At 35.4% G+C, this 16,177-nt stretch overlaps 1 protein-coding gene across 1 annotated transcript; it reads left to right on the top strand.

The window, feature by feature from the left end:
* The first annotated feature begins 10,711 nt into the window (after positions 1-10,711).
* On the top strand, positions 10,712-11,389 carry LOC149193187 (uncharacterized). The gene has a single exon (XM_089407239.1). It carries the CDS (start codon positions 10,712-10,714, stop codon positions 11,387-11,389), a length of 678 nt encoding a protein of 225 aa, XP_089263365.1.
* Positions 11,390-16,177: the final 4,788 nt, after the last annotated feature.

Here is a 16,177-nt window from a genome sequence, read left to right as displayed (position 1 = left end):
ACCATGATCCACCCTTGCTCAACTGCACACAATACAAAAATCACAAAATGAGTGCTCCTCGAATTCAGTCTGGTGCAAAAAGAATAACAACCATTCTTCAGCATTGGACCAAATTCAGTAAATGGAACCAATATTGCCTCTATCTTATAACTTTGCAAATCTTCCTATTAAAAACTGTAACTAATAAATAGGAGGTATCACAATCCTAGAAATCTTTAACTAACTAAAATTGAAGTAATAAAAGAAAAACTCAGTGAAAAGATCAGATGGCATCAACCCACCATTGGAAGAACATGATGACGGTAAATTTTTAATGATCTTATTGAAAAATTGACTGATGGAGACATTACAAAAATCAAATTGGGAAGAAGGTAAAGCTGAAATCATAACTAGTGTGAGTTTTATTAAAAATGTCTGTGTGCTTTATATGGAATGCTTCTCATTTTTCTAATCAATTTCTAGAAAGTGACATGGCATTAATATTGGTTGTTTCGATGAATCATGGTAGCATGTTAGTTCTCTGAAAAGTTTGTATGTAGATTTAAGATTTTCTGACTCATTTCAAAGGATAAAAGTTATGAATATTAATTGTTATGGAGCTTTTTCATTAATGGTTGTTTTATATACTAGCACAACCACATTTACCAATATGGTTGATATATGCCGATAGACTTATATGAAACATATATATAACCACATTTTCTAATGTGGTTGATATACACGAATAAGTTTATATTAACCACATTAATAATTATTATGTGTATTTTTTTAAACACCAATTATTTATGATTATTAATAACTATATAAATAATAACAACCATATTATTTATATATATATGATTATATGATTATTATATTAATATTATAATAATAATAACAACTCATAATAATATTAGATTATCCTTATAATAATAATAATAATAGTAATAGTAATATTAATTAATAATAATAATATTGATAATAATATTATATTATCATTATATTATTATAATAATAATAATAATAATAATATATTATTATGATTATTATTATATTATTATAACAATAATATAAAATAATAATAATAATAATAATCACAATTATATTGAATTATTATTATAATAATAATATTAACTCATAATAACAACCATGATCCAATAATAATTAGAATTGTGATAAGGGAATTATTATGTGTATTTGTTAAAGCCCAACTATTTATGATTATTAATAACTATATAAATAATAACAACGATATTCTTATATATTTATGATTATTATATTAATATCATTATAATAATATAAACTCACAATAATAATAATTATTATTATTATTATTGTTATTATTAGGCTTTATTAATTCAACCATGTTTATTTTAATATTTTTAATATTTATCTTAGGGTTTGTATAACTTGGGTTTATAATATTAGTCCCTTTTGTTTAATATTATTCCCACGGGTTCATAATCCGTTGGGATTTTAGTATTAATCCTTGGGTAATACTAAAATCCCAACACATTATGAACCCGACGAAATAATATTAAACAAAAAGGACTAATATTTATAAACCCAAGCTATACAAACCCTAAGATAAATATTAAAAATACTAAAATAAACATGTTTTAATTAATAAAGCCTAAGAATTAATATTTTAAAATAAAAGCCCCGGATGCGGGTGGCAATTAAAGCCTTTAAGGATCTGATACGTGGCAACGGTGGGCAAGATGGCCACTTGGCCCCCTGCAACCATCCCAAGACCAGCCTGATTAATTCTCACGACACCTCGTAGGCGGCATTTAATGCCTACTCTTGCCGAGGAAAAATCATCAACTGCATAACCATGGCTCTGGTGATTCACCCGATCATTCTTCCCCTGTTTCATTATGCTTGCCCTCCGCAAGCGGAAGCACCGACTGAGCGAACCAGCACAGGATGCAGATGCTGGCTTGTTTGCTGTCTGGATTTGGGTAATGGCTTCCACCATTCCCATACTAATTTCTGCTCTTCTGCTCAGTACTCTGGATTCCACCATCCCCCTCAACACTCTGTAAATTCTGCTCAACATTCCTCTGTCATCTCTCCTTCCACCCCCCTGACTCTACAACTGCGCCTACCTCCACCATGGTCCGCCACCGCATGCGCAGCCGTCGCGGTGGCACGCGCGGCGGCAGCTCCTGCTCCTCTGATTTATACAGCCACAATTCGGCTTCCCCTACCTCCTCTGCTGAAAATCCCTACCTGTTCAGTGCTGCTGGTCATTATCCGAACACCAGAAGTGGTAGAGGCAGAGCCTGCCTCCATTGCTCCAGATGCGACGAGGCAGCTATGCGCATTGCTACCTTCCCTCTGCCTCCGAATCATGTCCCCCACACGACACAGTTCCGATTCCAGAGCTCCATGAATTGCCCGGTCATAGTCGCCACCATCTCCATCTGCATTTTTGAAGAGCCTGAGCCACAAATACCCATGACTACTTCCCTGGAAGAGACGAACAGAGCTAGTCCAAGCCGGCACAGAGATAACATTGACGAGTTGAATGGCAATGGAGGTCGGAATAGAAGACATGGAAAAGCCATTGCTAGTAGCTCGCATGATGCTTCAGGCATTCCTAGTGACACACGAGCAGTGGACAGCCGTTTGGAGAACACATCGCACCAACAGAATGCAGATGCTAGTAGGGAGGGAGATCGTTAGGCTGAGGGACGTGGAGGAGCGGACAACCCGAACGAATGGGCGTGTCCTGTCGTGGAGATTCCCATCGATTACCTGGCTCCGGAGGACCTGGCAATCTATGTCACTCCTGACAGGTGGCAATTCACTTAGCTCTGGTTTTTTTTTTTTTTTTTTCTTTTTCTGTCTTGTTGTTGTGTCCTCAAGGAAATTTGATGGTTGGGTGGTCTAGTCAGGACAATTTGTGGTTTTTCTAGGTGGTTTTGTGGTTTTTTTGGGTGGTTTTGTTCATCTTCAGGTTGGTTTTGTTGTTAGCTAATAGACTGGTTTACTCAGGAACATATGTGTCAATTTTTGGATGCTTAATGGGCTGGTTTCCCCTTTCTAAGGGCAGTCTCAGACATTTTTCATGGTTGTGTGCTAATTAAGGTCGGAACCCTCTACAGTCGGGCTACTATGTAACTTTTTTGTATTATATCAATAGATTAACCTTATTTAGAAAAAAATATATATATATTTTAAAATAAAAGGAATAATAAACAAAAGGGATTATTAATATTATAAACCCAAGGAACTAATAAACCCAACCATTTAATATTATAAACCCAAGGAATTAGTGAACCCAAGGGATAAATATTAAAAACCTAAGGAATCAAGAAGTGCAAGAGATTGATATTACAAACACAAGAGATTAATAAATCTTACCATGATTTATATTATAAACCCAAGTTAATAATAAACCCAAAGGATTAATACTAAAACCCCAAGGGATTATGAACCAAAGGAAATAATATTAAACCCAAGGGACTAATATTATAAACCCAACATTGGTAAATGCTAATACAAATATTAGAAAGACCAAAATAAACATGGTTTATTTTTATGGTGAGACAATCCTTGTCACAATGTGACATTCAACCATGGATAACCATTTCTCGCTATGATTGTCAATGGTTAACCATGATTGGTATTATAAACCTAAGGGAATAATAAACCAAAGAGATTGATATTATAAACCCAAAGGAATAATAAACCCAAGGTATTATTACTAAAACTCCAAGGAATTATGAACCCAAGGGAATAATATTAAACCCAAGGGACTAATATTATAAACCCAATGTATATAAACCCTAAGATAAATATTATAAACACTAAAATAAACATGATTGATCATCATTGATTTTCATATTGAGACAATCCTTATCAGAATTCCATGTTGGATCATGGTTTACCATGGTTGACTTCATAATAAACCATGGTTGACCGCAGAATAATAAACCCAAGCGATTGATATTATAAACCCAAAGGAACAATAAACCCAAGGGATTATTAATACTAAAACCCCAAGGGAATAATATTAAACCCATGGGACTAATATTATAAACCCAACTATGGTAAACCCAAATATAAATACTACAAACACTAAAATAAACATGGTTTATTTTGATGGTGAGACAATCCTTGTCACAATGCGACATTCAAACATGGTTGACCATAGTTGGCTATGATTAACAATGGTTGACCATGATTTATATTATAAACCTAAATGACTAATAAACCCAAGGGATTGATATTATAAACCCAAAGGAATAATAAACCCAAGGGATTAATACTAAATCCCCAAGGGAATAATATTAAACCCAAGGGACTCATATTATAAATGTAACATTAGTAAACCCAAATATAGATATTACAAACACTAAAATAAACATGGTTTATTTTCATAGTGAGACAATCCTTGTCACAATGTGATATTCAACCATGATTGACCATGGTTGGCTATGTTTGACAATGGTTGACCATGATAGATATTATAAACCTAAGGGAATAATAAAGCCAAGGGATTGATATTATAAACCCAAAGGAATAATAAACCCAACAGATTAATACTAAAACCCGAAGGGATTATGAACCCAAGGGAATAATATTAAACCCAAGGGACTAATATTATAAACCCGATATATATATAAACCCTAATATAAATATTATAAACACAAAAATAAACATGATTGACCATCGTTGATTTTCATATTGAGACAATCCTTATCACAATTCCATGTTGGACCATGGTTGAAATCATAATAAACCATGGTTGACTGGGGAATAATAAACCCAAGCGATTGATATTATAAACCCAAAGAACAATAAACCCAAGGGATTAATACTAAAATCCCAAGGGATTATGAACCCGAGGGAATAATATTAAACAAAAGGGACTAATATTATAAACCCAAGGTATAAAAACCCTAAGATAAATACTAAAAGTAAACATTATTGAATTAATAAACCCTAAGAACTAATATTTTAAACTCAAAGGATTAATAAACCAAAGCGATTATTAATATTATAAACGCAAGGAACAATAAACCCAACGGATTAATACTAAAGCCCCAAGTGATTATGAACCTAAGAGAATAATATTAAAGGCAAGGGACTAATATTATATACCCAAGGTATATAAACCCTAAGTGGAGATAATTTTTTTCATAATGTGAGATTGAACCATGATTGACCACAGTTGACCATGGTTGGTTATGGTTGACCATGATTGATATTATAAACCCAGGTTAATAATAAACCCAAGGGATTGATATTATGAACCCATGGGAAACATAAACCCAAGGGATTAATACTAATACTTAAGGGATTATGAACCCAAGGGAATAATATTAAACCCAAGGGACTAATATTAAAAACCCAACATTGGTAAACCCAGATATAAGTATTACAAACACTAAAATAAACAAGGTTTATTTTCATGGTGAGACAATCCTTGTCACAATGCGACATTCAACCATGGTTGGCTATAATTGACAATGGTTGACCATCATTGATATTATAAACCTAATGGAATAATAAACCCAAGGAATGATATTATAAATCGAAAGGAACTATAAACACAAGGGATTAATACCAAAACCCCAAGGGATTATGAACCCAAGGGAATAATATTAAACCCAAGGACCAAATATTATAAACCCAACATTGGTAAACCCAAATATAAATACTACAAACACTAAAATAAACATGGTTTATTTTCATGGTGAGACAATCCTTGTCACAATGCGACACTCAACCATGGTTGACCATGGTTGGCTATGATTGACAATGGTTGAGCATGATTGATATTATAAACCTAAGGGAATAATAAATCCAGGGGATTGATATTATAAACGCAAAGGAATAATAAACCCAAGGGATTAATACTAAAACCCCAGGGGATTATGAACCGAAGGGAGTAATATTAAACCCAAGGGACTAATATTATAAACATAACCTTGGTAAATCCAAATATAAATATTACAAACACTAAAATAAACATGGTTTATTTTCATGGTGAGACAATCCTTGTCACAATGCGTAGTTCAACTATGGTTGACCATTGTTGGCTATGATTGACAATGGTGTACCATGATTGATATTATAAACCTAAGGGGATAATAAACTCAAGGGATTAATATGAGAAACCCAAAGGAATAATAAACCCAATGGATTATGAACCCAAGGGAATAATATTAAACCCAAGGGTCTAATATTATAAACCCAACGTATATAAACCCTAAGATCAATATTGTAAACACTACAATAAACATGATCAACCATCGTTGATTTTCATATTGAGACAATCCTTATCACAATTCCATGTTGGACCATGGCCGACATCGTAATAAACCATGTTTGACTCAGGAATAATAAACCCAAGCAATTGATATTATAAACAAAAAGGAACAATAAACCCAAGGGATTAATACTAAAACCCCAAGGGATTATGAACCTAAGGGAATAATATTAAACAAAAGGGACTAATAATATAAACCCAAGGTATACAAACCCTAAGATAAATATTAAAAATACTAAAATAAACATGGTTGAATTAATAAACCCTAAGAATTAATATTTTAAACTCAAGGGATTAATAAACCAAAGAGATTATTAATACTATAAACCAAAGGAACTAATAAACCCAACTGTTTAATATTAAAAACCCAACGAATTAGTGAACCCAAGGGATAAATATTAAAAACCTAAGGGATCAAGAAGTGCAAGGGATCGATATTACAAACACAAGAGATTAATAAAGCTAACCATGATTGATATTATAAACCCAACCTAATAATAAACCCAAGGGAATAATACTAAACCCAAGATACTAATATTATAAACCCAACATTGGTAAACCCCAATATACATATTACAAACACTAAAATAAACATGGTTTATTTTCATGGTGAGACAATCCTTGTCAAAATGCAACATTCAACCATGGTTGACCATGGTTGGATATGATTGATAATGATTTACCATGATTGATATTGCAAGCCTAAGGGAATAATAAATCCAAGGGATTGATATTATAAACCCAAAGGAATAATAAAGCCAAGGGATTAGCACTAAAACCCCAAGGGAATAATATTAAACCCAAGGGACTAATATTATAAACCCAACATATATAAGCCTTAAGACAAATATTATAAACACTAAAATAACCATGATTGACCATCATTGTTTTTCATATTGAGACAATCCTTATCAAAATTCCATGTTGGACCATGGTTGACCATGGTTAACATCCTAATAAACCATCGTTGACAAGGGAATAATAAACCCAAGCAATTGATGTTAGACAATGGTTGATCATGGTCGAACATGGTTATTTATCATCGACCGTTGTTGAATAATATTAAACCCTAGGAATATGAACCCTTAGATCAATAAACCAAAATGATTAATATTATAAACCCAAGGGAATAATAAACCTAAGGGATAAAAATTATAAACCCAACGCATATAAACCCTAACATGACTATTATAAACCCTAAAATAAACATGGTTGACCATGGTTGATTTCCATATTAGATTAATCTATTGTGATATTGGCATAATCATAAATAGTTGGACAAATATTTAACCCTTAATATTGGGGTTTTATAAAACCAAGATATTATTAATATTACAAGCCCAAGGCATTAATATTATAAAAAAAAAAATGATTAATAAATGCAAGGGATAAATATACCCAAGGAATCAATAAACCCAACGAGCTAATATTAAAAACCCAAATGATTAATAAACCCTAGGAATTAATATTTTAAGCTCATGGGATTATTAAAGTCAAGGGATTAAGTGATAAACCAAATGAATTGTTAATATTAAAAACTTGAAGAATGAAGAAACCCAAGCATTTGATATTATAAACCTAAGGAATTAATAAACCCAAGCGAAACATATTAGAAACCCAAGGGATAAAAAATTGCAAGGGATCAATATTAAAAACAAAAAGGATTAATAAAACATTGGAATTAATATTTTAAGCCCAAAGGATTGATCAACCGATGTGACTATGAATATTATAAACCTAAGGGATCATTAAACCTTAGGACTATTATCTAAACCTTAATATTGGGGATTAATAAACCAAAGGGAATAAATGATAAACCCAAGGAATTATTAACATTACAAACTTAAAGAACAAATAAACCTAGTCATTTAATATTATAAACCCAAAGAAATAGTAAGCCGAAGGGAAATAGTAAACCCATCAAAATAATATTATAAACACAAAGGATTAATAAGCTTGAGTGATTAATAAACCCAACAAACCAATATAAGAACGTAAGAGATTAATAACCCTATGAATTAATATTTTAAACTCAAGGGATTATTAATTTTATAAACCCAAGGAACTAATAAACCCAACCATTTAATATTATAAACCCAATGAATTAGTGAACCGAAGGGATAAATATTAAAAACCTAAGGGATCAAGAAGCACAATGGATCGATACTACAAAGACAAGAGATTCATAAAGCCTAGGAATTAATATTCTAAAAACAAAGGATTGATAAAGGCACATGATTATTAATATGATAAACCGAAGCGATCAATAAACCTTAGACATTGTTAGTGTTATAAACCAAAAGAATAAATAAACCTGAGGGATAAACATTATAAAACTAACGGATTAAACCCTTAATATTAGGGTTCAATAAACTAGAGGGATTATTATTATTATAAATATAAGGGATTATTAATATTATAAATAAAAGGGAGAAATAAACCCAATGCATTTCTAATTTTATAAACCCAAGGCATTAATATTATAAAAAAATGATTAATAAACCCTAGCAATTAATATTTTAAAGTTAAGGGATTAATAAAACCAAGGGATAAAATGGTAAACCAAAGGAATTATTAATATTATAAATTCAAAGAACAAATAAACCCAAGGGTTTAATCTTATAAACCCAGGAGAAAAATATTATAAACCTAAGGGATCAAAAAATGCAAGGGATCAATATTAAAAATGAAAAGGATTAATATTTTAACCCCAATGGATTAATATTATAAATCCAAGTTGTTTAAACCCCACGATAAATATTATAAATCGAAAAATAAATATCAATGACTATTCTTAACCATCTTTGATTTTCATATTGAGACAATCTTTGTTATAATGCAACGTTGGACCATGGTTTACCATGATTCATGATGGTTGATTATGGTTTTCATCTCAATACAATCTTCTTTATAATGCAATGTTCAACAACACTCATGATGATTAGTTTTGAAAATGAGAGAATGTATGTCATATAAATATTTTAAAAACCCTAAGCCCTAAATTCATGGCATCAATATTATAAACATAAATAATTCTATAACACAAAAGAATAATAAAAAACATAAATTACAACCAATATAAGAACCACATTGTAAGCCATAAAGCATTAAAACATGATCAATCATTATCACATTAATAATAATGCTTTTATATCACTACATTATAAACAATAAATAAATTTTAAGTCATAAATACATTGATAGCAATACATGAATGTATTAAAAGTATAAATCTCAAGAATATTGATATAAATAGCTAGAACATGAAATTCCAACAATAATATTATAAATGTAAGCAATATTTTCATTTATGAAAGACATGAACAAAGTGAAGGGATCCACACAAAAGACCACAACAATTACAAATGCAAGAGAAGAAAATAAATTAGTAACACTGCCATTGGAGCAAAGGAACATAAATGCAAAAAACACATCTAAATTGCACACATTGGATTTAAAGAAGAACAACATAATAGGAAATTTTAGGACTAGAGATATACAATTTTCTACATAACAACAACAACGAGAAAAAAATTCAATTTAACCAACATTGCAACCATAGAAGGAACATTGAGTCTTAAAGAATATTTTTTTATTTTCTTTACATCAAATAATTCCACTACAAAATTGAACTTGAAACACTCCATCAAAAGTCATCTATGGAGTGGCCTCTTCCAAAACACAACTAGACCGATGACAAAAGCAGCACCAATTCAAATCAACAGGATAATGATGACGACACTTAACACTTTCCAACCAATTACTTCTTGTTCTCCTCCCAGAATCCCTCTGGTGCGCATGTAACAAGTATTTTACATGTGTTTTCGTTTCATCTGGCACACGAAGATGATCATCAATAAAAGAAGGATGGAACCCATGTTTTCTATCAAACTTGTTCCGAAGATATGAAAGAAAACTTATAGCTCCAACAATATTGTGCACTATTCTGGAATAATAGATGACATCATTATTGTCCATATCTGCATTTGAAAGACAAAAAAACAAAAGAAAAATCAATAAAGACATGCACAAATAAATAAGCACACACACACACACATATATACATAAAACATAACACCCCATTTGTATTTATGTTAAAAAACTTAATGTTATAATGTTACATGAAATAAAAATCTAGTGTTACATGAACCAAATGATATAAACATTTCTACAAATATAAGCTTCATTTTACAATACAATAGAAAAATCCATGGAAATAGAATAAAACCGTGGCCAATATTCAAAAAATGAATATTGGCCATGGTGATGGCCAATTTAGAACCTCCATTTTTGCATTTCATCATGTAATATGAATCCACAATATTAATATCAATATGAACCAGTTATATCTTGATTTGAATTTTTTTTCGCGCTCCTGAGAAACCTAGTGCGCGTGCGCGCTGCCTGCCGCCTTCAGTTCTCTGGTTTGCGCCCCCATTCTTCCTGATGGCCCCTCCGGAGGCTCCACCGGAGGAGGTTGCACAGCAGCAGGCTTTCTCAGCCCTTGTCAGTTCCCTGCCGCCTCAACGAGATCGCCCAGCCCTTTCAAAATTTGTAAAAAAAATAGAAGGACTTCAGGAGGTTTCCCTTCCTCCTACTCTGCCTAGAATGGTTGCTCTTGCTTTGGCCGAAAAGGGTCTAATAGGGCAATTCACTGGTCTTTGGCCCTCACCTAAAACTGTTCAGAGGTGGGTGGAAAGAAATTGGTTGGACAAAATCCAAGGAAAAATTGCTATTAGATTCTGCGGGAAGGGCTACTTTACCTTTCACTTCGAGACAAAGAATGACAAGGATCTGATTTTTCGCAATGGACCATATTTTATGGACTCCAGAGGTCTGTACTTAAACAAGTGGATGCCAGATTTCGATCCAGAGCTTGACATTCCTAATGCAGTTCCTGTTTGGGTACGTCTCCCACATCTCCCATTACACTGCTGGGGAGATGACTCTGTGCGAGCCATTGGAAATGCAGTCGGCAAATATATTGACAGAAGCAAACCAAGAGACAACATGCAAGCATGCGCCCGTATCTGCATCGAGGTCGACCTGGGCAAAGGACTTCCAGAAGCTATCAAGATCAAATTCGATGAATGGTCGCACATACAACAGCTCGACTACGAATAGATCCCCTTCAAATGTAAGGTATGTCACGAGTATGGTCATTTTTCCAATCGTTGCACTAAGATTATTAATGTGGATAATAATACTCAAGATCAGCAATGGGAAGTGGTAAAAAAAAAAAAACATCCCCTTGTCCCTCTTTACCCAATGAACCTGGACCCTCTTCTCATAAAACCTCTGCCCAAATCCCATCTCCTCCCCCTTCCCCTCCTCATCAATATCATTCCCCTGGAATTGGAAAACTCCTTCATTCTCCTCCATCCACCAACCCTTTCCATGTTCTTTCCCTCCCTGAAGGTGACCCTTCTCCTTCGAACCCTCCTGATCAGCCCTCCTCCCCTCATTCTATGAGTGCCCTTCCTCCCCTCTTACTTGAACCACTTCCCCCTAGAATTACCCGTAGCAACTCCAAGGACCAGGGCTCTTCCTTTGATGGACAAAAGAAGCCAGGGAGAAAGACTACAAAGCAGCATAGGGATGAAAACGCGCAGAAAGACATAGCCCTTGGTCTACAGCATCCAATAGAATCTTACATTCAGGCCACAAAAGATCAAGAAGCAGCAAGCAAAGACAAGGGAGGCAGAGCACCTCCTCGAACCACAGGTCTGAAATGATTAAAATACTTTCTTGGAACAGCAGGGGACTTGGGCACCCCGCTAAAATCAATGCTCTAACAGACCTTATAGTGCAGGAGAAACCATCCATCATATTACTTCAGGAAACAAAGCAAAGAGAATCAGAAATCAACAAAATCATTGGAAAGTATAAAAATTACAAAGGAAGCATATGCGAAGCAAGAGGAGCTTCTGGAGGAATTACCACCATCTGGAATCAAAATGACTGGCAAAGTGAAGCTGAGTTAATCGATCAGCATTGGATAAAAACAGTCCTGAGAAATAATATCAGCAATCAACAGATTGTCATCTTCAATGTATATGTCCCCAATCACTATAGGGATAAAGGAAAATGTTGGGAAACTCTTAGCAATCACATCATGGAAGGAGACAACAGCAACACCATAGTAGGCGGCGACTTCAACTTAATCCTGCATGCAAATGAAAAGCGAGGGGGGAATTTTCTGCCAGACCCTTTCAGGAATCAAATGGAAAATGTAATGCACATTGGTGATCTGATAGACATAGCTCCAAAAAATCGCAAGTTCACATGGAGAAATCAAACGCTGGGTAGCCACAATATCATGGAGAGTCTGGATCGATTCTTGGTTAATATTTCACTCCTGTCAACCTTTTCATCTGTTAATTCCACCATTTTGCCTTTTGCTGCTTCAGACCACTATCCAATCACCCTCGCCTTGAATACCCACTGCGCCCTTGGTCCGCTACCTTTTAAATATAATCATATTTGGAGTGATCAACAAGCTACCCGAAACATCATTCAGCTCACCTAGAGACAGCATATTAAAGGTTCCCCAGGCTACATATGGGAGAGAAAACTAAAGAATGTGCAAAGAGCGCTTAGACAATGGGCCAAGTCGCACTACAAGGAGCCAGAACAGGAAAAGCATGAGTTAAAGCTTCAAATCGCTGAACTCCAATGCACAATCGAACAAAAGGATTACTGTCACAGTGAAAAAATTCATGAAGAAGAGTTGTACAATAAACTGAGCAAAATTAAAAGGCAGGAGGAAGAAAAGTGGCGCATCAAATCAAGACAAATATGGCTGGAAAGTGGGGATAAGAACACATCATTCTTTCATAAACAAGCCACCGCAAGACAAGTCAGAAACACCATAACTGCCATCTCGGACAGCGCAGGGACTCAACATGTGGAACAAGCAGATATTAAAGAAGCAGCTACAGAACATTTCAAGGACCTCTTAACCGAAGTACAGGAGGAAGAATCTTATGATGACCTGTTACAGCATTTGCATTCTAAAGTCACAGATGATCTGAACAAAAACTTGACAGCAGAAATAAAAGAGGAAGAAATCGTTGAAGCAATCTGGAACCTCCATCCCAACAAGGCACCTGGTCCGGATGGGTTCCCAATTAGCTTTTACAGGGATTACTGGGAGCTGATAAAGAAAGACCTCATAAAATACATCAAGTGGATCCAAAAAAAAGGCAAAATAGGCGGATATACAAACTCTACCCATTTGGCTCTCATTCCAAAGGAGAACCGGCCATCCATTTTTTCTCGCTTCAGGCCCATATCTTTATGCAACTCATCATACAAAATCTTCACTAAAATCATTGCCTCTCGGCTCAAACCTCTTCTACCGATGCTGATCTCAGAAAACCAAGGAGGCTTTATGGAAAACAGACAAATTTCAAATTCTATTCTTTTAGTCCAAGAGGCCATACACTCAAGTCATGCAAGGAATGAGAAAGGCTTCATTCTAAAACTAGATCTGGCCAATGCCTTTGACAGGGTAAGGCATTCTTTTTTATTTGCAGTTCTTCAAAGGATGGGCTTCTCACCTCTTCTTATTAATGTCATAAGATGCTGCATTTCTGGACCTTGGATCGCCCCCCTCATCAACGGAAAACCCAGACCTTCCTTCCAATCCTCAAGAGGACTAAGGCAAGGTTGCCCCTTATCCCCTTATCTCTTCATCATCATGTCAGAATCATTTAGCTGTGCCCTCAATCAAAAGAGGCAGTCAGGCCTCATTACGGGCATCAAGTTTGAAGATGGCATTAAAAATATAAATCATTCTCAATTTTCCGATGACACCCTTCTGCTAGGGGGGGCGACCACCATTATTGCAAGAAGATTCAAGTCCCTACTTGACAAGTTCATGAGATATTCAGGAGGTAAAATAAATTACCTTAAGAGCTGTATTTATGGATGTAATGCTTCATCCCAAATGATACATAATATTGCCAATATTTTTGGTGTCCCCTGCAAGTTAGATTGGGACTGTTTCAGTTATTTGGGAATGCCGGTAACCATAGGGAAAGCAAATACTAGAGTCTGGGACTTAACGCTAGACAAAATGAAAAGGAAACTTCAAAGATGGGGAACTTTGTGGCTCAATCCAGCTAGGTGACAGGTTCTTCTAAAATCAGGGCTTTCCTCCCTTCCTTTATACCAGTTTTCTCTTGCCCAAGCTCCAGCTTCATTCCACCGAAAAATGGATAGCATCCTCAGATTTTTTCTCTGGCAAGGGGGCAAGAATGAAAAGAAAAAATTCAACCTAGTAAACTGGAAACAGGTTATACAAAGCCCTGAGAATGGAGGTCTGGGCATCAGGTCCCCATCTATTATGAATTTAGCATTCAGTGGGAAATTGATTTGGAGACTTATGGACAATCAACCAGCATGGTGGAAAAAAGTCCTAGAATCAAAATATCTTAACCAGCCAAGATCACAAATTCTCAATGCTGAAATCCCCAATAGACACTGTACAAAGATATGGAAATTTTGTAAAAAAGCCATCGTCTTCATGGCACAAAATGTTTCTAAAGTGCCAAAAGGAGGTGAAACGGTGAACATAGGTTCGGAAAAAATCATGGGGAACCCTCCCATAAACAGTCTTCCAGATATCGACCCTATTCTTCATTATCTCCACAGCAAAGGCATATCCAAACTGAGTCAAATCTCTCAATGGAATGAATCAACTAATGCCTAGGTTCAATGGGAATTCCCACCCATACCCCACCATCTCAAAGGTAGCTTTGACTCTCTCTGTAGTTGTCTACACAGTATTGCACCCACCATCAAAGGTGCAAAGAACGAGTATAGTTTGGATCCTTCAGGAACAAACTATTCCATCAAAGGAGGTTACAGCTACTTGAGCAGCAAGGAATACCCCACTGTTGTATAGGCTCAGGGGAAGATTCTAAAAAGAGCTGAAGCAATTCCAAAGATCAAATTTTTCATGTGGACACTTCTCCATGGTAAAATTTTAACTACAGAGAACCTCAGGAAAAGAGGCATTTTCGGACCCTCTAGGTGTCCCAACTGTCAAGCGGCGGAGGAAACCATACAGCATTTATTTATATCTTGTCCCTTTGCTGCCTCATGCTGGAACAACAACATACCTTCTGCTCCCTCCATTTGAAATCCTCATCATTCTATTGTCGAAGCCTTAAACAACTGGAGGAGAAGCTATCCTTGGCATTCAGCGAATCAAAACCCAGCTAAAAGAGTTTGGAACGCCATTCCATTTGTTCTTTTGTGGCGCATTTGGATCGCCCGAAACAGTATGATCTTCCGAGACAAAGCAACTACAATCAGGCACATAATCCTTAAAGCTTCAAGTCTTGCATCGGAAACTATAGCAGCTAAGATAACAAAGAGAATCGATCCCGTCAGCCTATGGACAGAGGAGCGAAACTTTATTTGGAATCTGATAGACAGGTCCAGCACCATTTCAGCAACAAAGATCAGTAAGTTCAGTGGCAAATCCGACAACCCAGAATGGAAAATCCGCCTCACAAAAGATGATTTCGGTAAATGGCTCCTTTCAAAGAATTCTCACTCTTTATTTTTTGACGGAGCTTCCAAATCTAATCTGGGAGCTGCCGGCGCAGGGGGCATCATTCTGGATCCTTCAGGTGCACCGGTGTCCTCCTTTGAATGGGGTCTGGGAAGACTAAGCAATAACCGAGCTGAAGCTCTGGGTCTGTTCCAAGGTCTTTTGCAGCTTCAGAACCAAGGGATTAACAAAGCCCTCGTCTTCGGCGACTCGGCTATAATAATCAGTTTAATGAATAGCAACAGACAAGCATCCAATCTCTTTCTCCATCAAATCATCAGCCGCTGTAAAAATATGCTGTCTCAGGGCTTGGAGTGCCAATTTTTTCATGTCCTTCGATCCAACAA

This window comes from Pinus tabuliformis, chromosome 2_2 (genome assembly GCF_031772625.1).
Source record: "Pinus tabuliformis cultivar Carrire ecotype Pingquan chromosome 2_2, CPIR1, whole genome shotgun sequence".
NCBI classification, from domain to species: Eukaryota; Viridiplantae; Streptophyta; class Pinopsida; order Pinales; family Pinaceae; genus Pinus; species Pinus tabuliformis.
Note: the sequence above shows the minus strand (reverse complement) of the source record. Positions and strands in the feature narration are given on the sequence as shown.